Here is a 20730-nt window from a genome sequence, read left to right as displayed (position 1 = left end):
TGCACTCGACCAGAGAGACTTTTGTTCGAGTGCTTGCACTGTGTTGACAGCCATGGAGCGGGTACGACCTCAAGCTGCACCATACGCCCAGGGACGTCGCATGTCAATTTTTACCGAGGTTGGACTGGTGGATGAGAATAGGATACAGGAGGAGCGGAGCCCAGTGCGAACACATGAATCGCTTGCGCGGTTGCGGCCTGTCAAGATGCTGAGATTCAAGAGTCTGAACGATGTCTTCAACGAAAATGGCGAGAGACAAGCCGACGACGAGGACGACTGGGAATCAGTGTGCGGTGACGACGACGAGGACGACGAAGCAAACGAATCGTTGCCATCAATTATGACGACCTGCACAGCGCCGATATACTTGGCACCCACGAAACTTTACCGATTGGGTCTGCTCAGTCTTCTGTTGGCACTGATGCTACCCATTATGCAACTCAATCCGCTCAAGCATGTCGGAGTAAGGGGTGGCATGATTCCAGCAAACTCGATCCAGGCCAACACCGAACGCTCCATACTTGTCAGACGGGAAGATAGTCCTACCGATGCGTGCAGACGATGGAGCGGTCAAAGCGCCATTGTAAACGGCACCCTCTACATGTATGGCTTTCGTAGAACAACCGAGGCCCAGCAAACCCAGAACACATGGAGTACGTTTCGCGACCCTACAATTCTCATCTCACTCTTGCCGGACGCTAACTTCTCATAGACAATGACTTTCTCACTCTCGACTTGACCCAGTCCTGGCAAGTCAGCTCGCCTGCCCTGACCGGTCTTCCCAAACCTGCCGGTCCACCTGCTGTGTCGCTCGGCCAACTCTGGGCATCGTACGATTCGCTCTGGCTATATGGTGGTCAATTCTCCGATTCCCCCATTGTCGAACCAGCAAACAACTCGATATGGGAGTATAACATTGGAAAGAAACAATGGTTCGAGCATGCCGATCCTAAAACCTCGGCCGGCCAAAAGGCTGAGAATGAGGGGCAGTCAGTACAGCGCGTTGCTGAAGGTGCTGGTCTTACTGTCAGCACACTGGGCAGAGGGTTTTATTTTGCAGGCCATCTGGACTTTCTCACCACCCAAGGCTGGAGCAACCAGATTGCACGCGTCTATCTCAAGAGTTTGTTGGAATTCACCTTTCCGGGTCATTCAAACAATGCTGTAAACTCTCTGCAAAACGGAAAGACCGCAGGGTCTGATGGCGCATTCCGTAACATCACCTACGGCGGATTGCAAAACACGGCTTCGTTTCCAGAACGCGCGGACAGTAGTCTTGTATACGTTCCCGGGTTTGGTGACGAAGGCTTACTGATTGGTGTCACTGGGGGTGACAATGCTACGTTTGTAAGTTGATTTCATGACGGTGTCTAGTCCGACTTTCTAACACAAGCTAGACGCAAATGAACACTATCGATGTTTACGACATTGCGACGTCGACATGGTACAAGCAAACTACCTCAGGCAAGACTCCAAACTACCGCGTCAACCCCTGTACTGTTGTCGCTGCTGCTCAAGACGGCTCGTCCCATAATATCTACATGTACGCCGGTCAGGATCTTGAACCGGCAGGCAAGCAGACGCAGCGTGATGACATGTGGATTCTTTCCATTCCCTCATTTACTTGGATCGAAGTGGACCAAGGTACGAGCAAGGCAAGCATGCCTCCTGCCCGTGCTGGACACCTGTGCCAAGCCTGGGACGCGCAAATGATAGTCATGGGCGGCTACAACACGAACCTAGGTTGCGATACACCCGGTATCTACGTGTTTAATCTGAGCAGTTTGTCGTGGAGCAACCAGTTCACCGCCGTTACAGGGAAGAACGCGCTACAACAGTACAACAGTCAGGACAAGGGTAGTACCGGTAATCCGCTTTCTCAGCAGATCAATCAACGAGGCTTCGGTGTCAACGCAGGTATTGAAGGTTCATACGGCTACGCTGTTCCTGAAGTCGTGCAAAGCGTCATCGGCGGCAAAGCAACAGGAGGCGCAACACTCACCGCACCCGTCCAAACAGCCACCCAAGGCCCTCTCGCAACCGGAAAACCTCAAACATACACTATGACAGGTCCAGACGGTGCAACCATCACCAATGTCATCAATGGAAACCCTCAAGCTATCAGTTCCGGAGATAGCGGCCCCAACATCGCTGCCATTGTTGCTGGTGTCATCGCCGGTGTTTTCTTCGTCATTGCAGCGTACTTTGCGTTTTGCGCCTGGATCTACCGTCGCCAGGTTCAGATCTGGAAACAACATGCCGCTACAATGCAGACACGCGCCAACGCTGAAAAACTAGGCACGTTTACTTCGTCATCAGGTCCGGGTACAGTTGGTGGAAGCAGCCACGGTGCTGCCGCTGGCTCGTTTGACATTGGGCGTGGAAATAATAGTGGTGAGGCTGCGACGGCATATGGTGGTCCGGGTGCTGAATGGGGTAGAAGAAACAGTGAAGGAAGCGTTGTGGACGGGCTTTTGGATGGTCAGGAGCCTAGCTTCTGGGGCGCAAGGGGCGTTTTGCTTAACCCTAGGAGGAGTTTAAGGGTCATCAATAGGGATTAATGATGGTGACAGGGTGGAGGGGGGACTTAAAGGGTGTGTATGTCTGTTTCATTTATGATTCCCCGAATTTCTTTATGTATTCTTTTTATTTTTGCCATGTTTTAAAGCAAAGCATTCGATAGCGAGAAGCGAGGTCTTGATGGTGCCGCTATGAATTGAATGGAACAGATAACCAAAGGGATAGATAGCGCCACAGATATATGCATAACTTAAGTAGTAGTTGTAATAATAAGTATGTAGTTAGGTTGAAAATTCAAATATTATAACCGAGTGGTTTCCGTAGTCAATACACAGACGATGTACTACGAAGTCCCTTGTCAAGAATACGTCAGCATTTGCCTGACCTACGTCTTCAATCCCCGCACCAGACCGCCCTTTTACCCCGCCCCACACCACGTATCCACATACTATACCTCAACAGTACTCCATCCTTACCCGAGGACACGTACTCTATACTATTCTTGCCTACCTTCCAGCGCTCAATTCTAAACTACAATTATTTGGTAAAACAAAAATTTCTCATCAATCATCAGTTTCAACTGGGCACTTTGGCGGGTAAGCAGTTGTACCTCGCAATGTGTGCATTATCCGCTAACAAACTACTCTAGAGTGGTTAACGCGCTGGCCTGCTAGTCCCTTTGGGAAAGTTAGCCAGTTCCTTCGGGAGCGTGTGTTCGAATCACACAGGTGTCGCGTCAAATGTACTTTAGGCGTTGTGGCGGGTAAGTCTAGATTTATCCTGGTAGGATTCGGACAGTAAACTAACAGGCATAAAGAGTGGTTATCGCGCAAGACTAGAAATCTTGTTCCTTCGGGAGCGTCAGTTCGAATCTGGCCAACGTCGTATAATTTTTTTAGGGGTTTTTTTTTCTTCTCTTGATCCATTTAGAGAGATTACGGAAAGAAACTAGTACGGTACTAGTATGGTGGTAGGCAGTTCTTTTTGCATAGTAAAAAGTATAGAGTAAAGTGAAAATACATTTGAAATACACCATCTACTTGCTACCCAATTGTACAAATTACCTTACCTTTTGTCTTGTTCTCCTGTAATAACCTCTGCGCATCCTGGATCTGCTCCCACGGTAGTACCTTTTCCACAAAGAGCTTGAAGCTACCATCCTTGATCTTAGGTAGCGCATGCTCAACAAGCTGATCCCTAAGCTTGCCTTGATACTCTTCATCGCGACTCCTCAGACTACTACCGACAAAAGTGCACCTTTTCCTAATAAAGGCACTAATATCCGTTCCCTCTGGAAGCTTTGTGCCACCCATGAAGCCCAAGTTCACAATGACACCGTCCTTGGCCACGGCGTCGAGATTAGCTTGAAAGTATGAGGCGCCGATGAAGTCGACGATGATGTCTACGCCTTTTCCGTCTGTTGCTTTCATAACCTCTTGTACCCAGTCTTGCGACGTTGTGTTGAAGGCGGTCGTGGCGCCGAGTTCCTTGACGGCAAAGTCGCATTTGCTGTCCTGACGGGCGGTTGCATAGACAGCGGCGGCGCTGTCTGACCGGGACAGCTGAATACCGGCGATGGATACGGAGGAGGCGGCTGCGTGCCAGAGGATGGTTTTACCGGGCGCAAAGTGGCCGACTAGGTACATGGCTTGCGTGGCTGTGATCCATGTCTGTGAATGTTTAGTTAGTTGGCTGGGCTAGCTGTGTAGAGACTTGTCAACAGACGTACCTCTGGAATACCGGCGCATTGCTCCCATGTCAACTCGTTGGGTTTCCGCACAAGCATGTGTGTGGATACGGCAATGTACTCTGCATATGCGCCTCCGTACGCTAAACCAAACACTTCATCGCCCGCTTTGAAACCTTCTTTTCCACCGCCTTCGGCACTTAGCTCTGCGATGGTGCCTGAGAATTCTACGCCTAGGATCTTAGATGCACCGGGGGGAACAGGGTATTGTCCTTCGCGCTGCAGGAGATCCATGCGGTTCAGGCCAAAGGCTTTGATCTTGACGAGTGCTTGCGACTTTCCCAGCTTCGGTTTGGGCACGTCGGCGATGTGGAGGTTTTCGAGGGGGCCTTTGCCATGTTTGATGTCTGTCAAGTTTAGCCTGTTGGGGTTTAGGTGGTGAGTGCATTATGTACGGACCTACTGCGCGCATCATATCACCCATTCTGTCGGAAGGTTTGATGGTTTTGTTTTGAAGCGGAACCAAGTCGATGAGAGATTTGAAACATCAAAGAGACGTCAGAGGGATGGTAACATGTTGGGACACAACGGTACATAGCTTGTTCCGAGGCTATTCCGGCGATTGCGGAATTGATTGGTAATGACGTTGGGGAGGGGCGGCGGCTTCACAAATCAAACCCTGGTGGGGTACACGACATCGGACAATCTAGGCAATGGCCCAGTTATGCATTCGGCATCATCGCAACCATGCTTATACTCAATACACGCATCATACGACGGCTAACTAAGACTCAGGGCAGAAGACTGACAGATGGCCCCAATGCCGGGCTCTAGTTGACAAACAGGCTGTCCTCATTCAGGTCGTACTGCTTGATAAGCTGCGCAAGCTTGTTGGCTTCCTGGGCGTAATTGAGTTTGTGCAGGCCCAACACCTGGTAGCGTGGCCTATTAATGTCAGCAACAGTCGACATATCTTGTCAGGCAACTCACTTTGGCTGGTCCTGATATGTCTCCATCTTTGCCCGTACACGAAAGTTGAAAGTCTTGCATGTGGCCTCTTGCATAGCCGTCATGAAGTTTGTAGTGCCGTTCTCCTCGTCGTCCACCTTGAGCTTCATTGCTTCATTTGCAGGCATGCCAACGATTTCCGCACCGGCCTCATCGAAACAACTTAGCCACAGCGTGCCGGTATGATCGCCAACGTTGACGCTCAGCACATAGCGGTACTGGGGTTCCGGGAAGCTAGCCTGGCACTTCTCACACCACCAGCTGCCGGGGTTGTCTTCGATGACCTTTTTGTTGCAGCCCTGGGTTGAGCAGGCAGGATATGCGACCGTGGTGTTCTTGACGTACAGTACTGATGCCCTGAGACTCATATACGTGGGCGTGTCTTGGAGGTAGGCTTCCTCCTCTATGATGGCAGAGATGATCTTTGCGTCGTTTTTGGAGCCCCCGGCAGCCGATGCCATGTTCTGATGGGTAGAAAATGTGGTAGTCTGGCCAACGGCATCGAACCAACCCCGTAGCCTGTGTGCCTCATCAATATCCGGGTCAATCATCATGGAGCCAGAGCTCAACAGACTCAGACTTCTCCCGCCAAAATCAGAAACCTTTACGCCCTTGAAGGCGATGATGGATTCCAGTGGAGCGTCGAAGCTTTCTGCAGTCTTGCCCCAGATGGTCAGTCTGACGGATGTTTGACTATCATCTGCCAAGGTCAACTCCCGCTTGCTGAAGTCCTTGTTGGTCGTCTTTGACGTTATGGTGGTGACGTCGGCAACTTCCTTCAACACGCCAATCGTGTCAATGGTAGTGTCTTTCTCGACGGAGCTCAAATCGCCAATCTTGGTGAAGTTGAAACGTATTTGTGGCTTGTTCTCCTGATCTTCTGCCTTTTCGACTTCCGTGTCGCGCTCGAATTGCAGTTCGTAGTCGTTGGGCAGATTGGAAAATTGCTTCTTCGCCAGCGTAACCCGGCAGGGGGCTGAGACGTAGTAGACGGTACCCACTTCGAAGACGGGGTAGAGTTTATCAGCGACTTCGGTGAAGGCGGTAGCCCGAATCTCGCCAGTATCGTCTAGTAAGTTGACGCTGAATAGCTTGCCGGCTCCCTTTGCGTTTGTCCATTCCTTCATATCGCTCTTGGCGGTGCAACGGGCGCGAATGGTCCACTTGTGTGCGTATTGCGACAGGGATTCGATGGGGTAGAGGTTAGGATGTGAGACAGTGCCAGGGTTACTCTGGTGGGTGGGAAGCGAGCGTTGGGCTTGTGCTGCAGGCGCGGGCGCAGGCTTCGATCCGTAAAAGTTGTTGCCTGAAATAGCGGTAGGCTGTTGATCGGCAGGCCTGTTTTCTAGAGCTTCGGGCTGTCCAATCTTTTCGAGCTCACCGTACTGGGAGAGAACCTCGAGGTCCATGATGATCAAGATGCTGAGCATATGTCAGAGCTGTGCTTGGGGGAATTGCAGAGTGTACGCACTTTTTTTCCTTGACACGCTGGGGGTTATATTTTAGCAGTCGTACAATGGAGCCTTTCCTGAGCTGTCCGGACATGACAACATTATTGGCAGCTGCAGACATGTCAGCTACATGGTCGTCTTATCCGGGCGTGACTTACACGTCGCAATCATTGTCTGGATGAAGTTGCGAATGTCACTCAATACTACACGAAAGCGCTGTGTTGCGCCCGAGTCGCCCACTTTTGGATCCATTGGCTTGATCTGTACGCATTGCATGACCGGGTGCTGCACGGAGCAGCCGCCGGGTTGGAAGATGCTCCTGCATGGTGTTAGTGTACGTAGCAAAGAAACGAGTGAGGCATGTATGTATTACTGGATGGCACCCTGAGTAATAGCTTCTTCTGCCATGTCGATGGTGGCGTATATATATGTGTGTGTCTATGGTGTGGGTGTGGGTGGTGGTGGTGGTGCGAGTGGTGGCGGCACGGCCAGGTAGAGGGAAAGCGCGTCGACGCGTCTTGTCGACATCACGTGACTATCTGGCCCCGCACATGCGCTAGTCCGCAAGCAACTGTGGCAGGCGGGGGCGACGTAATCGGCTTGGACCCTTGGGTGTTCCGGGTAGCTGGGCTTCTGCTACTGTACAGTCAGCTCAAGCTCCAACGGTCAAGATCAACTTGGGCCTGCTTTCACTCACAAGATCCAAACATACATGATGGCTGACAAGGATATCGCCACACGTGCGCCAGAGAGCGATGCGCAAGAAAAAGCCCAGGACTCAGGGAGCGTCTTTCCTGGCGACACGCCGGCACAAGCAGGACCAAGCATGGGTGTAAGAATGGGCACCAAGTCTCGGTATCCCAATGATGCATACTGACAGCTTAGGAACACTGCACCACTGACCGTCCCATAGCCTCTGGCGAGAAGCCATCCGGTGACCTTACAAAACTTGGCGGCGTGGAATGCTATATCGCGAAACCCGCCGACTACCCTCACTCGCCCTCGAAACTTCTTCTCATGCTCACGGGCGGCACAGGCGTCAAGTCGACCAACAACCAGCTACAGGCTGACAAGTATGCGGCCGAGGGCTATCTCGTCGTTATGCCCGACCAGTTCGACAACGACCCGGCGCCCAACAGCGTCGACATGACGGAAATCTCACAGGAAGCTTCCTGGCTCGAGTCGGTCAAGCTTAGGACGGCAGAGGGCATCAAGTCATTCATGATCGACATGTGGCTCGCTCGTCATACCCCAGAGAAGGTGCTTCCGCTGCTGAATAAGGTGGTTGAAAGTGCAAAGGAAGAGTACGCAGACGCTGTCGCAAATGGTGGGGGCATCTATGGCGTTGGCTACTGCTTTGGTGCCAAATATATCCTCATGCTTGCTTCCAACCTTCCCGACACGGTCGCATGGGGAGAAGAAGCACCCAAAGATGTAGAGCAAGGAACCGCCAACAAGGAGCCTGTCCTAAGGGCTGGAGCTATTGCACATCCGACCATGACAACCAAGGAGGATCTCGAGGCTGTCAAGTCGCCCGTCTACATTGCCGCCGTCAAGGATGACCCCATGTTTTCAGAAGACGAGGCACTAACACCTGGTCGAAGAAGCATGGAGGCGAATAAAGTTGAGCATGAGATTCACGTCTTCTCTGGCGTGCCCCACGGCTTTGCCGTCTATGGAGACTATGAGGACGCCAAAATCAAGCAGTCACAAGCACAAGCTTTCGGCCAGATGCTGGGCTGGATACAGTCCCACTAGCACTGTTCCTACTGCTTTCGCTTCGGCATCAAAATCTCATCAATCTTCCTCATCATTCCCCCGCTTCGCCCATGTTGTTGGCCGGCTTGCTATGGCGTTAGAGTGGGTTAGGGCTGGCAGAAGCCACATTTGAATATTATCACGTTATGCTCTCTTCAAACTTGGACCATATTGATTCTTCGTCTTCTTGATTGACTCTCATAATTGCTACTTCACAATACATCATACACCACGCCCTTTCTCTCACCCATTCATTTCCCCACATTGGTAAACCGCAGATACTTCTTAACCTCCCTCACCTCTCCAAATTTCTTCCGAGCATCCTCGGTACTAACACTTGGCGGAACAATAACATCCTGTCCCTTTTGCCAATCAATCGGTGTCGCTATCCCTTTAGCATCCCCTGTCTGTAGGCTATCAATCACCCTCAATACCTCCGCCGTGTTCCGCCCCGTGCTCGCCGGATACGACATGGTAAGTCGGATCTTCTTGGCCGGGTCGATGATGAAAACGGAGCGGATAGTGAAGGCGATGCCGCCGTTCTTTTGCAGACCGTCTAGGTCATCTTGTGATATCATGTCGTAGAGAAAGGCAATGTGGCGGTCGGCGTCGGCGATGATGGGGAATTGGACCGTTGTGTTGGAGGTTTCGTTGATGTCAGCGATCCATTGGGAGTGGGAGCTTAGGTCGTTGGCGCTCTGTGATGAATAAGTCATTAGATTGATTTACTTTGCGATGAGAAATTGCGAACTTACAAGACCAATCATTTGAACCCCTCTTGCATCGAATTCATCTTTCAATTTGGCAAACGCACCGAGTTCGGTTGTGCAAACTGGTGTAAAGTCGGCCGGATGCGAGAATACTTTGTTCCTAGGGTCAATAGCAAAACTATGATATCTATTCCAATGTAACATACAGATCGTCCACTTGTTGTCCAAGAATTTGTAAAAGTCCATGTCTCCATGCGTAGTCTTTGCCTGGAAGTTCGGCGCTAGAAACAAACCCAATTAGCCACGACTCTCCCCTCTTCGTCCAAACCCTTATCTAAATCATACCAACAGATCCCAACCTCAACCTTGGTTGCTCAGCAGGGAGCACAATACCGCGACGTAGCAGTGGGGCTGCTGCTGCTGCGGGACGCAGCCCGGGACGCGCGGAACAGTGAAGAGCACGGGAAGCTGCGCGGGGGACAAAGGAAGACATTGTGTGCGAATCTTTATGATGAAAAGTATAGACTAGAGTATAAATATAAATTATTCCTGATGTCCTGACGTATTTTGATGCGAACCGAATGTCGGCATGTCGGTTTTGGGATGGCGTCATTTTGGATCAGAGAGGTCCCCACTCGAGTTGTTCGGTCCGAAGTCGGGTGAAGGGACTCTCAGCTCTTTGTCTGAAGTCATTGTTTTGTATGCTTACATATATGCCTGTAATTACATTTGTGCTTAGGAGCCATGTATGAATAATCTCTTACTATACTAGCAAAGGACAAGGTCCAAGAACAAGCACAATAACTACATGAGACAGCCCGGATAAAGATGATTACATTAAGTGAGCACTAGTGTAATTGTAGCTTCCAAACTTCATTCTATTAGCAGGTAGTAGGATGAACTTATATTTACAGTATCTTTCTCACTGAAGGGTCTGAGACATGAATCTTCCATATCATACTCCCGGCAATAGCGTTCACCAACCCCTCCATATCAAACCCAGACTCCCAGCTCAAAACAGTCCACCAAACACCACGCAATTGCAACACATTCAGTTCCCATTCACCCCATCTAGCAACCCATGCACCTGCAATAACCTATTATACTTCCCCTGCTGCGGTTCCACCAGTTGCTTGGCCGCCTCAGCCCCAACCACAGGCAGCATCTTCAACCCTTCCCCCTTCATCTTCTTTGGCACCACCTTCGGGTCCAACAACCCCACCTGCACCAGCACAGAAGCCTGATCCCAATACATATGCTCGCTCACCAACTTATCCCCTCTGACCGCCACAACACTCACCATAGCAACCTCGACACGCTTATGTGTCGCCTTGACCCCCGGTAGTATCCAATCCACCTCGTCCGAATGCGTAAACGACACCACCATCTCATCCACGATACGATTCACGCCCATGGTCCGTGAAACAAGTCTAATCTCAAAGTCCGGGACGAGACTTGGAACGAAGAACTCACCATAAAACTCTGCCAGCTTGCGCCGTCCCACGCCACCTTGCAATGTGGGCAAAACCGTCACGTGTGGACTGTCTTGCGTCATGTTCTTGATGATATCCATGCTTGCCCGGTCTGGGTCGTCGTCTTCGAATTTGGCATTCCAGTGGGCTTGGGCCAGGGGTTCGAGATCGAGGTTCTTACCGAAGCCTTTGCGGACGCAGGATAAGGTGCGTGTCCATGCGAGGTTGGCTTCTACTGTTTCGTATGCTGGAGATGCCGGGTCCGCGAAGCCAGTCGCACATTTTTCGTACCGGTACAGTTTCCAGGCGCACATGTCTGGTCGCGGACTCGTTTGGCTACGGCCTGCAATGTGAACTTGGAGTTGATGCGAGTTTGGATACATGGTCTTTGGGCTGGGCAGTACGGTAGGGTAAAAAGCAATAATTGCACAACATTTGGCTAGAGGTTTCTGTGCCGTCTTGAGCACTACGCTTGCTGCGTCGCCGTATGCTATTAGCGCATAATGCTCGCCTAGGTTGAGCGTCGAGGATAGCGCCTTTACGCTTGCAATGTACTCTGCCTGTGACTGTGTGCGCGCATCGTACGGCAGAAACCGTGTATCGTAGCCTTCTTCGCGCCAGGCTAGGAGGGCTTTTTCTGGTGCGGGAAGCGCGCAACTGAGGTAGATGCGTGGGAGGCCAGAGTTGAAAGTTAGGAAGCCGCCGCGGCCCGGGCGGTCGTCAAACGATGTTATTGACATGTCGTTTTTTTGCTCTTTCCCCCAAGTAGATGACCGGATTTCCTGCTACTGGGGCTTAGTTCGAAAGGCCGTTGGTTGGCTAGAAAGTTTGACGTTTGACGTGGATTTAGAGGGGTGGGGGGACTGGACTGCAAGTGGCCTTGCACGCCACAACAACAATTCAAATGGCAGCAGCACGGTGCTGGGCGCTCCGACGGCATTTATTTCCCGCCGTCTCCACTACCTTGTGAGGCAGATCCTGGTCCTATACCTGGCGTGTTCAGACTGGGCGACCAAGTTTTGAAGCACAAGCTTTGCTGGCAAGAAAAGCTCCGAGCTTTCCAATAATGCGGCCTGACGTCATATTCGAGATGCGTGAAATGGCGGGGCGAGTAGATGTCAAAGTTGTCTCGGGAAAGTCTGGCGCGATCAGTTTTACTTGTTTAGCAACGATGAATGTAGGGATCGTGTTTGTTTTGTTTTGTTTTTGTTGTGATGTTTGGACAAGAGTTGAAGCAGCTTTGTAAAGACTTGTTGTTGTCATTTGAGTATGCACTCCACAATCTTTTTCATCTTGACCTATCTGACCTCCTATTGGCAAGATACGTCTACATCAACAAATATAACGCTTTGACCTTTATGAGATGCGATCATGTACTGACTTCGATCTTGGACCCGTTGGCACTGCTCAATTATACCTTTTTGCGAGTGTTGCGCTTTCATATCGCTTTCTAATCGCATCTACTGCAGCAATCATGCAATAAAGCTGCATGTCGGGAGTTTGTACTCGTTGAGCACCCAGTACTTTCTCCTCACCCCCTCCCACTCGCCCTTGTCGTCTAGATTCGGCACAGCTATTGTCTCCCACTCCGTGTCGAAGCCCGCCTCAAAGAGATCAAACTCAACAATCTTGTTATAAACATCGTACACAATCTGTCGATCTGCACCCATGCCGTTGAAGAAGCCAAACTTGCCTCCTTCGCGGTCTGAACCTCCAGCGGGATCTAGTAGTCCAATGACATACTCGGTGAAGAACTCGCGCAAAGCCTTGTACTCTTCGGCGAAGGTGTCAAAGTAGATGCCATCAAATAATTCGCCCTTTTCTATTAAATTGGGAACAATGTCTTGCCAACGCCCTTCATGTATGATGAGCCCTGGCCTTTTGTCCCACTCCTGCTCTTTCATGCGCTTGATAACGTCTGGGTGTGCTTCGATGATATGATGGGTCTTGGGCTTCTTTTCCTGGAGAATACCATCGATAATCCCCATGCCATGACCGATGTTCAATATGCGCAGTCCTTCTGTTGGCGCCAGCAGCTCAGCTGACGTCCGCATCAAAGTAGTTTCCCACTCCATCATGACACCGTTTGAAGAGTCGTCTAATAGCCGATCCCGATCGAAGGTGAGTTTCGATGCGAGATAATTTGGGTTCTCTGTTGACTCGTCACCCGGTATATCTTCTTGGCCTATATCTATCACCTCAACGCAGTCCGTCACCTCTGCAACCTTCTCTTCGTCTTCGTCTTCTTCTTCCTCGTCGTCCTCGTCGTCATCTCCAAGGAGCTGGTACTGCTCCATACGACTCAGCAGCATTTCGGCACGCACACCAGCATCGACACATAGCTCGTATAGTTCCTTCAGACCTAATCTGCGCGCTATACATCCTGGCGTTTCCCCGTTTGTATCTAGGTCGTTCCAAATTGCGCCATTTTCAAACAGAAACTTTACTGTCTTGACGGCCGCCTCAAGTTCCTGCTTCTGTTCCTTGGTCGCATCGGTCACGTCTCCGTTGGTTGTGTTTGCATTTTCTTGGTCGGGCTCACAAGCGGCAATGGCAGCGTGTAGAGGCGTGAAGCCTGTTTCCGAATCTTGCACGTTTGCAGATGTGTTGCGCAGAAGATTGCGAAGAGCGCCAATGTCGTGATTTGCAGCAGCCAGCAAGATGCTTTGAGTTGAGAGGTCAGTTTGCGTGTCGAATTCTGGATCGTCCATGTTGGGTAGTTTAGTTAACAGGGACGAGATTTGTATTGTGCAAGAGGGCGTGGAGGGGAAGGTGGGGCTAGGAAATTTATTGGGACGCGAGTCATGCAGGGTCCAGCCAAACAGGATCTCATGTCAACACAGCTGCATTCGACATGGCAGTTTTTCTCTCGAAAGAATAGATTGGCGTTTGCTTCGATAAATTCACGCATGTCCTCTTCCTACTTATCATATCAACTCAACATCCCCCGTCCCACAGCCCACACACCACTGTCTCACAGCACTCCATCTTACAACCCAAACATCCCCCCTCTTCAACTCAAATTTCTTATCCGCGCCCTCTACATAAACTTGGCCTACATCAGTTAGTGCACGCACAAACACGGCTTTGTCTTCGTCTGGCCTATTAACCATGCTAACTCCGCCCGTCGTGTCATCGATGCGCTGGAGGGAGGCTGGGAACTGGGCGAGAAAAGAGGCATTATAGTGCGAAGAGAGGAGGGCCTGGTGCGATTGGAGGTATTGATATTCAGCGGGAGAGAGGAGCGGGGTAGGTGTGTCGAGCGATGTATTGTGTAGAGATTGTATGTGGAGTGGGTGTGTATCGATCTGGAGCATGTTCATCAGTCTCGCATAAAGGTGATGATTCGCACGAGATAAGTGAACAGATGGTGGTATTTACCTTTTTTATCCTAGCCCTCAATAAACTTCGAACGAGAAACTTGAAGCGCTCCAACTCGGTTTGTATAATGATCAATCGGAAGTTTGTTTTAGGGTCCATATTTCCCGTCTGCTCTTCCACGAGCTCAATCTACAAGCTAGCGTTATTAGTATAAAAAAACGGCTAGACGCTACTATGTAGACCTTGTATAGAAGTGTTGGACTAACCTGTCGTGCAATTCGTCCAAGGACACGAGTCATAAGCTGCTCAGGCCATGGTAAAATCTCTGGAGCCACACGCTCAGCGACCCAGCACCGTGTCAATTCCTGCAAATCGCGTGTCTCCTGGGGTGTGCAGTCGACCGACACCTCTGCCAGCAGATCGTCAATGTCCATGCCCGGTATTGGAGGACCGAGCGTATGCAGCAACAGTAGCGGTATAGAGTGGGCGCTGACGTGAGGGAGGCGACGGGAAGGCGCGTAGTAGACGTATGCGTGCGTGTGCGTGTATCGTGCGTCGTAGCCGTTGTATACCGAATGCGTAACATGCGTGACCCGAACAAAACAATCCTCATCACCGATCCCACGGCTACCACGCTCGATTGACGTGACGTACCGGTACGTCAAAAGTCACGGATGCCAAATGAACCGACACAAGCAACCGACAAGCAACAGGTTCAGTTTGAGATGAACACGGCTGTTATCTACCTGCAAGGATGGAAAGCAAAGCCTGACGCAGGTCTTTTTTCTTTTTTTTGCAGCTTCACCGGTTCACTAAGGTAAAGGTGTCCATGTGCAGTGCGTTGTCGTGCATGAGGCTGCATAGCAGTGCATGGCAGATTGTTTTTAGGTGGGGCAAGGATAGCTGCATCAGCACTTCCCCCGCATTTGCATCCGGCTAGCGTGTCAAGAACGCGTCGCTTAGCTTGGACGCGACCGACGTGTCGTGTTGACCGGTAGCGGGACGGCTGAGAAGAAACAAGTATACAAACTACTCGACCAAACCCCAACCCCGGGACCGCCGCGTTATCAAGACATTCGTGGTCATAGTGTCTCAACATGCTCACCATGAGTCCAACATTTGCCCTTCCCTTTGTGTCGCTCAACGTATCAGTGTAAACAATGTTAGTAAACAATCACAGACTGGCAACATACTCGACACCCAACACGAGGCAAACACACACGCATGATTTGTCTTGATGAATGAGTATTATTTTTTGCTTATTTGCCTAATCAGGAGCAGACTGCTACAAGCCATCTTCATCTTGCTCGCGCTCGCGCTCCGTACTAGGACAAAGTACACCATCACCCATTACCCCTCCACATTTCTGACCTGTCGTCTCTGTGTAAACACAAACCATCGACCAGTAGAAATTACAAGAAGCGACAAGTGATAAAGTACATTGGAAATGGCTGCAGGACACGCACACACAAAGGATACCGGGAAGAAGACTCTTAATAGGAAATTAGGATGCCGTGTTGGTAATGACGGTTGTATCGGCACGTAGGCCTTGGTTGTATTTGTCTTTGATGATTCTTAGATTCTTGTTCTGAGAAGGTATGCGAGCCTTTTTCAGCTTCGCAGTGACCATAGGAAGATCCGTTGGAGGATGGTTGGTGGTAAAGACAAAGGAAATTAAGGAGCGAGCGAGGCAGTCATCTGTTTGCTGCCAATCGCTCGCCGTAGACAAGATGGGTATCCAGTAATCCCTCTCGTGAAATAGTAACTGATGGCCGGGCCCACGGCTCCGCGACATGGGGTATAGAAACGAAAATGGGGACAGGACACCCCAGGTTGCAGGACCAAACTGCTTCTTTTGGTCAAATCCGGTCGCTGATGCAGGACAAAGGGAATCGCTTGAACGCCGTGGTAATGGAAAGAATCAGAAGAAAAAAAGGGACCAAACGCCAATGCTTTGGGGATCCAATGCTGATGCAGCAATCATGGAATAACGCCGTGAATCAATCCTCCGTAAGTTGGGTTATTATCGTTATAGTCGACCAGAAGCCGATGAGTGGGTTTAATACGAGGCCAGGCGCCGGGAGGACACACGGCCGACTTCCAAGGAGTCATTCCCAAGGGAGAAGATGTTGTTTCCGCTTCTTGAGCGGCCCATGGCAGTAGGGCTGTCTTCCATCTGGCAAGGTTGACCAAATGTAAAGGTAGTAGCACGGTTGAGTTTGGCACGCGACTTAAACTTGAGTTTATTAAGGCCGCGTTCGCACGACTGTTCATGCTCTTTGGCGTCCATGCGAAGGTAGTTCTGGGGGTAGCAACGGGTAGCATGGGCATGGTAGAAGGAGCTGTAGCCGCCATCGAGAATGTAGACTTCAGGAAATGAGAGCATGGGATACTGATGGGCGTTCTCCTTGCGGTCTTGAGAGCGAACAAACTTGGCCCTGGTATTGTTAGCTGATGAAGGCGAATGTGCCTGGACAGGGCGACTTACATGAGAGGTGCACGATGGGCAGAGTATTCGCAGTGAAGCACAAGTAGTGTGTTAGCACTCGAGGGAGCTTGGAACAGGCGTTCGGCAAGCTTCTCCTTGTCACAGAAGTTCAAGGCACCTTCAATGTGTCCACCATTGTATTCGTACTCGAAGCGGCAGTCAATGACGACCTTGTTGTCATACAAGTGATCGTATGCACCATCCAGCACTTGGACCAATGTCTCGTGAGTAATGCGAGGGAGGCTCTCCGGCTCGCTGGTGGTGAAGTGGGGAAGTTTGAGCGGGTTGGCATCATCGACGTCCATGACGGACTGAAGGCCGCTGGGCTGGTGGTTGCTGTCCTGCTCTTGTTTGGCATTCATGACATCACCGGGGTGTTCGAACATGCTCAATGATCTGCGGAACTTGCTTGGGCGACGCGACGAAGGACCAACAGGCTTCCTCACCGAAGAGAGGGGCGAGCCGGTGGACGAGGTGGAGCTAGCAGCAGAGTTGAGGCGGAGCGACTTGGGCCTGGAGGAAAACAGCGAGCCATTCGACGTGGGGCGGCGGTCCTGGGGAGGCGAGGCAGCGAAGCACTCGTCCAGCGACGGCGTCTGGTTAAAGTCACCACATCCAAACTGGAAGGCGGGCAGCGGAGCGTTGTCTTGGTCCTTGAAAGAGACCGAGTTAGTAGTGTAGTTCTTTGAGCGCGAAAGCGATGGGCGGAGGAGAGCGGACTTTCGGCGACTACGTGATCATGTTAGCAATTGCATGCGGCCAATTGACCGGTACTACTAACTCGGCAGCAGACACGGGTCTTGGGACCTCGAGCGGCGTCGGCGTCGGGTATGTGGGCGGGGTGTCGGCGTCGTCACAGGGCGTCAGCATGTCGCTGTCGCTACCGGGGGTGACGTCGGGAGAGGGCGAGGGTAGCGGCAGGGAGCGGTCACGGTCGTTGATGAAGCTAAAGGGGGCTTTGTGGGGCAGGGGCGAGATGTCCATTGAGTCTGGAGCGAAGCCGGGCGAGGACGAGGGGATTGGCGGAGTCGTGACGCCCTCCCATCGGGCTAATGGGGTCGTGATTTCCTTTGGGTCGAGCTGGTGAAACAGGTTCGAGGTGAAGAGCGAGCGGCGGGGCGTGGCAAGCTGGGGGCTGCAATCGAGACAAAGAGGGTTAGTAGTGCAAACGGATGAGATGCAAGGGAGTGGTGGTGTATTCTACCTTTGGTCCATGTGCAGGTTGCTCGACATGTCGGCAGCAAGACTGGTAGTGGGCGAGGAACCTCGCATTGGCTGCAGGGTAAAGTAGTCCCCCCCACTGCTCTTCTTCATGCTGAGGTCTCTGAAATTGAAGCTCTTGGGCCCTAGGCTGTGGGCACCGACAAACAGTGGTTTTGAAGGCAGGTCTCGGCGGTAGCCCCAGGGGCCTGGGATGGGCGGTGCATGCATGGCGGCGAGAGGCGACGACATTTCCATGGTCGTGTGGTCGAAGGTCGTGGTGGGCGTGAATGTAGGTGTGCGCGTGGGCGTCGTCGTACCGGGCAACCGTCGGAAACGAGCGATTGCTGAGGTATAGGTAGAGGTGGAGGTGGAGGTGGATGTGGATGTGGATGTGGATGATGGGATGGATAAGCATACAAAGACGGAAAAACTAATTCCAATCTGAAGATGCTCGCAAGCTCTGCACAAAGCTCAAGCTCGCGCTCGTCGAGGATGCGTGACCGTGGGGAATTGGGCTAGTGACTGGCTCCGGGCATGGATGCGAGTGGGCTGCTTAGGGTGAAGGGAGGTAGCGACTGCTAGATGGATATCCAAACAAGCGACCGTCGTCCAAGATCCTCAGCCAACTTAAGGGAGGGGAACTGGTCCTTCTTGGGTGCGAGAAGGGTAGAGAAGAAGGAAGGCGGGTCGGTCACGCAGCTGGATTTGAGCATGCCATGGTTGCTGGGGTAGCCCGTAGCCGGCTGCAGCGAGCTTAGGGCGGACGACCAGGGCCAGGACCTCCAGGCTAAGCGCTGGCACAGGCAGCGGAGGCCTGAAGGCTCTCGCACGGGACGAAAGAAATATACTGGGTACTGGAGTTTGCTTGCGGAGCCTATGCACAAGCCCATCTACTACTGCCTCTAATGCCGCCGCAGGTACACCGCCCGCTGATTTGATCGCGCCATGCACACCAGCGCTGCAGCTAGCCGTGTGTAAACAGAAGTTCGCATCTTTGGGAAAGAAAAAGACATGTAATCCATTCCCTCTCATCGTCTGCATCGACTTGTCCTCTGCGTGGTAGCATGTCCAGCTACATGCACTGTACCGTGTCTCATCTCCATCTGACAGCTGCTGCTTCATCGCAGCCAGCCCTCCGCCTCTATTTCTGCATGCAGCCCGGCAGCCAGCGCGTTGCCAGAGAAGCAACGCCCTAGCTCCACCATGGCAGACCCATGCGAACAGGATGCTCCCTGCAACCTCGCAACTCGGCATGGTACGTGAAACCATGAGTTCCTTCTCCGCTTCTGTGGCTTCGGCTTTGGCTTTGGAGACGACTCGTTGTAAGTGGCTGCAAGTCCATCGACGACGCAGCCGTGGTGCGTCTCGCAGTGGGCCCCGTCTAACCTGTCTGCGTAACATGTCGACCGTCTCCGAGGATACCGGCTACCAAACACTACGGGCTCCCGGATACCTGCACTGCACTATGACATGTCCAAAGTGACCGGTACCGATCATCTCTGCCTACCAACTATCTACACCCGCTAGACTGCCCGCTACCCAACTACTACTACCCCGACAGAATCAAAAAGTGTCCAATGCAATTCAAAATCCCCTCAAGTCGCCGTCAACAGAGGCTCTGAGCGCGCTCCAGAACCTGCTCCATCATGTCCCACCCAAGGTCCGAGTTGCCCTGACGTCGTCATTCGTAAACATAGCATACCATCGTCTTGGCCCTCGTCCTGCCAGGGAACCGGCTTCCAAGTCACGATGCTCCAGATGCTCGCTGCTGGCCCTGATTGGCTGCATCCTGTGACAATCTACTCTCAGGGCGAGCGGGAGATTTCCTCTCATCCTACATAGCAACGAGACCGACGTCGCAGCCGCCAGGCTTACGTCGTTGGCGGTTGCTTGCTGCGAACAACATCCCGGCCCGTTCGCTCTCTGATCGCTCTCAGCTTGGGCTTTGGCACGCCCCAAACGGCGGCATAAAACCGGACTTCCCACACTACCCATCTTAGTCTCATGCCCGCGATCGAACTGCTGCTCTCACCATCTCGATGGCGACATGCGCAAAACGTCATAGCCAATAAGGCTGAGATGAGTTTCCCAGTTTGCTAAGAATAATCATCCCCTTTGCACCCGCTTCTGCACAAGTCCATGCAACAACACTCTCCTCTCAACCAGCTACCCTCGCCCCAGGGCCCGTCACAACAAAGACGGCTGCGGCTGCGCAATTACCTACTCGGAGCACCCGGGGGAGGGAGGGGCGTCATTGCCGCCAAACCACGCCAGTTGCGAGCTGAGTCGTTGTTCGAGAACGGCGCCTCTCCCCTAACCTCACCGACTGCATAAAACCTTCATAAACGGGCACACGATCGCCTGGACCCCACCACCAACGGCCTGACCCCTCCTTTAGTGGACCGAAAGCCCGCCAAGTTGCAGCGCTTGTGGCAAGCGCTGATAAAAACCATGACCTCGTCTCCAGGTGCTACGCGTCGAGCTCCCGTACACAAACAACCGTGTGCACGCCATCACCTGACCTATACAGGCCAAGCCCTCGCTCACAACAGGGTCCGTCATATACCCCAGACCTCGGGACCCGCCCACGATGCCGTCTACGGACGCTCGCGTTTCGAGACCCTGAGTATCGGTGCAAATGGCCAGAGCTTAAGCTCAAAGTCTTTGTCACCGTCCCGGCACCTGGCCGCACGCCTCCGAGTCGTGGTGCTGCAAAAAGTACATCATGGTGGGCACATTGTGAAGAAAACAAGACGAAGAAGAAATCTCTGTATTGCCGTTACCACCCTTGCCCGCCTGATTCGTTCACACCCCGGATACATGCCGTCACTCATCATCAAAAGAGAGGTGTGCCCACCACTCACACTTTTCGTTTTCGCCAGAGTCAGCTTCCCCGATAGACTACTACTAGGTACTAGATACACATGCGTAGTCATGGTCACAACGGGTCAGACGTGCCGCTTCATTCCGCCGCTGTGTCGGTGTTGCACATCAAAGCCGCTTTCGTCCATATTAGGATCCGCCTAGAATAATATACCTCAAGGGAACACTGGTTTCATCACCGCATGCGGTTCGCTTACGCCCTCGCAACCGGAAGGTCGCTACCTGACAC

The 20730-nt window shown here is 52.1% G+C and overlaps 11 protein-coding genes across 11 annotated transcripts; 2 read left to right on the top strand and 9 right to left on the bottom strand.

Annotated features, from left to right (window-relative positions):
• Positions 1-52: 52 nt before the first annotated feature.
• On the top strand, positions 53-2561 carry PtrM4_031110 (kelch repeat protein; the record flags this gene model as incomplete). Its single annotated transcript, XM_066103939.1, has 4 exons — positions 53-288; positions 406-653; positions 713-1347; positions 1398-2561. 4 exons carry the CDS (start codon positions 53-55, stop codon positions 2559-2561), a joined length of 2283 nt encoding a protein of 760 aa, XP_065966141.1.
• A 1002-nt stretch (positions 2562-3563) lies between these two features.
• PtrM4_031100 (Qor, NADPH:quinone reductase and related Zn-dependent oxidoreductase) lies at positions 3564-4691 on the bottom strand (the record flags this gene model as incomplete). Its single annotated transcript, XM_001942009.2, has 3 exons — positions 3564-4190; positions 4250-4614; positions 4667-4691. The coding sequence occupies 3 exons, from the start codon at positions 4689-4691 to the stop codon at positions 3564-3566; spliced, it is 1017 nt and encodes a 338-aa protein (XP_001942044.1).
• Positions 4692-5037: 346 nt separating this feature from the next.
• On the bottom strand, positions 5038-7074 carry PtrM4_031090 (RFA1, Single-stranded DNA-binding replication protein A (RPA); the record flags this gene model as incomplete). Its single annotated transcript, XM_066103938.1, has 5 exons — positions 5038-5152; positions 5198-6637; positions 6687-6777; positions 6825-6985; positions 7040-7074. The coding sequence occupies 5 exons, from the start codon at positions 7072-7074 to the stop codon at positions 5038-5040; spliced, it is 1842 nt and encodes a 613-aa protein (XP_065966140.1).
• A 304-nt stretch (positions 7075-7378) lies between these two features.
• Positions 7379-8424, top strand: PtrM4_031080 (Dienelactone hydrolase; the record flags this gene model as incomplete). The annotated part of the gene is made up of 2 exons (XM_066103937.1): positions 7379-7498; positions 7552-8424. 2 exons carry the CDS (start codon positions 7379-7381, stop codon positions 8422-8424), a joined length of 993 nt encoding a protein of 330 aa, XP_065966139.1.
• Positions 8425-8675: 251 nt separating this feature from the next.
• On the bottom strand, positions 8676-9627 carry PtrM4_031070 (uncharacterized protein; the record flags this gene model as incomplete). Its single annotated transcript, XM_066103936.1, has 4 exons — positions 8676-9122; positions 9180-9286; positions 9341-9415; positions 9480-9627. The coding sequence occupies 4 exons, from the start codon at positions 9625-9627 to the stop codon at positions 8676-8678; spliced, it is 777 nt and encodes a 258-aa protein (XP_065966138.1).
• Positions 9628-10185: 558 nt separating this feature from the next.
• PtrM4_031060 (uncharacterized protein) lies at positions 10186-11346 on the bottom strand (the record flags this gene model as incomplete). Its single annotated transcript, XM_001942006.1, has 1 exon — positions 10186-11346. One exon carries the CDS (start codon positions 11344-11346, stop codon positions 10186-10188), a length of 1161 nt encoding a protein of 386 aa, XP_001942041.1.
• Positions 11347-12078: 732 nt separating this feature from the next.
• PtrM4_031050 (uncharacterized protein) lies at positions 12079-12684 on the bottom strand (the record flags this gene model as incomplete). The annotated part of the gene is made up of 1 exon (XM_001942005.2): positions 12079-12684. One exon carries the CDS (start codon positions 12682-12684, stop codon positions 12079-12081), a length of 606 nt encoding a protein of 201 aa, XP_001942040.2.
• A 962-nt stretch (positions 12685-13646) lies between these two features.
• PtrM4_031040 (DNA replication complex GINS protein sld5) lies at positions 13647-14361 on the bottom strand (the record flags this gene model as incomplete). The annotated part of the gene is made up of 4 exons (XM_066103935.1): positions 13647-13661; positions 13684-13914; positions 13988-14116; positions 14194-14361. The coding sequence occupies 4 exons, from the start codon at positions 14359-14361 to the stop codon at positions 13647-13649; spliced, it is 543 nt and encodes a 180-aa protein (XP_065966137.1).
• A 1070-nt stretch (positions 14362-15431) lies between these two features.
• On the bottom strand, positions 15432-15557 carry PtrM4_031030 (uncharacterized protein; the record flags this gene model as incomplete). The annotated part of the gene is made up of 1 exon (XM_066103934.1): positions 15432-15557. One exon carries the CDS (start codon positions 15555-15557, stop codon positions 15432-15434), a length of 126 nt encoding a protein of 41 aa, XP_065966136.1.
• A 429-nt stretch (positions 15558-15986) lies between these two features.
• PtrM4_031020 (uncharacterized protein) lies at positions 15987-16801 on the bottom strand (the record flags this gene model as incomplete). The annotated part of the gene is made up of 2 exons (XM_001942003.2): positions 15987-16365; positions 16416-16801. 2 exons carry the CDS (start codon positions 16799-16801, stop codon positions 15987-15989), a joined length of 765 nt encoding a protein of 254 aa, XP_001942038.2.
• Positions 16802-17615: 814 nt separating this feature from the next.
• Positions 17616-17846, bottom strand: PtrM4_031010 (uncharacterized protein; the record flags this gene model as incomplete). The annotated part of the gene is made up of 1 exon (XM_066103933.1): positions 17616-17846. One exon carries the CDS (start codon positions 17844-17846, stop codon positions 17616-17618), a length of 231 nt encoding a protein of 76 aa, XP_065966135.1.
• Between the last annotated feature and the right edge of the window lie 2884 nt (positions 17847-20730).

Source organism: Pyrenophora tritici-repentis, chromosome 1, assembly GCF_003171515.1.
Source record: "Pyrenophora tritici-repentis strain M4 chromosome 1, whole genome shotgun sequence".
Lineage (NCBI taxonomy): Eukaryota > Fungi > Ascomycota > Dothideomycetes > Pleosporales > Pleosporaceae > Pyrenophora > Pyrenophora tritici-repentis.
Note: the sequence above shows the minus strand (reverse complement) of the source record. Positions and strands in the feature narration are given on the sequence as shown.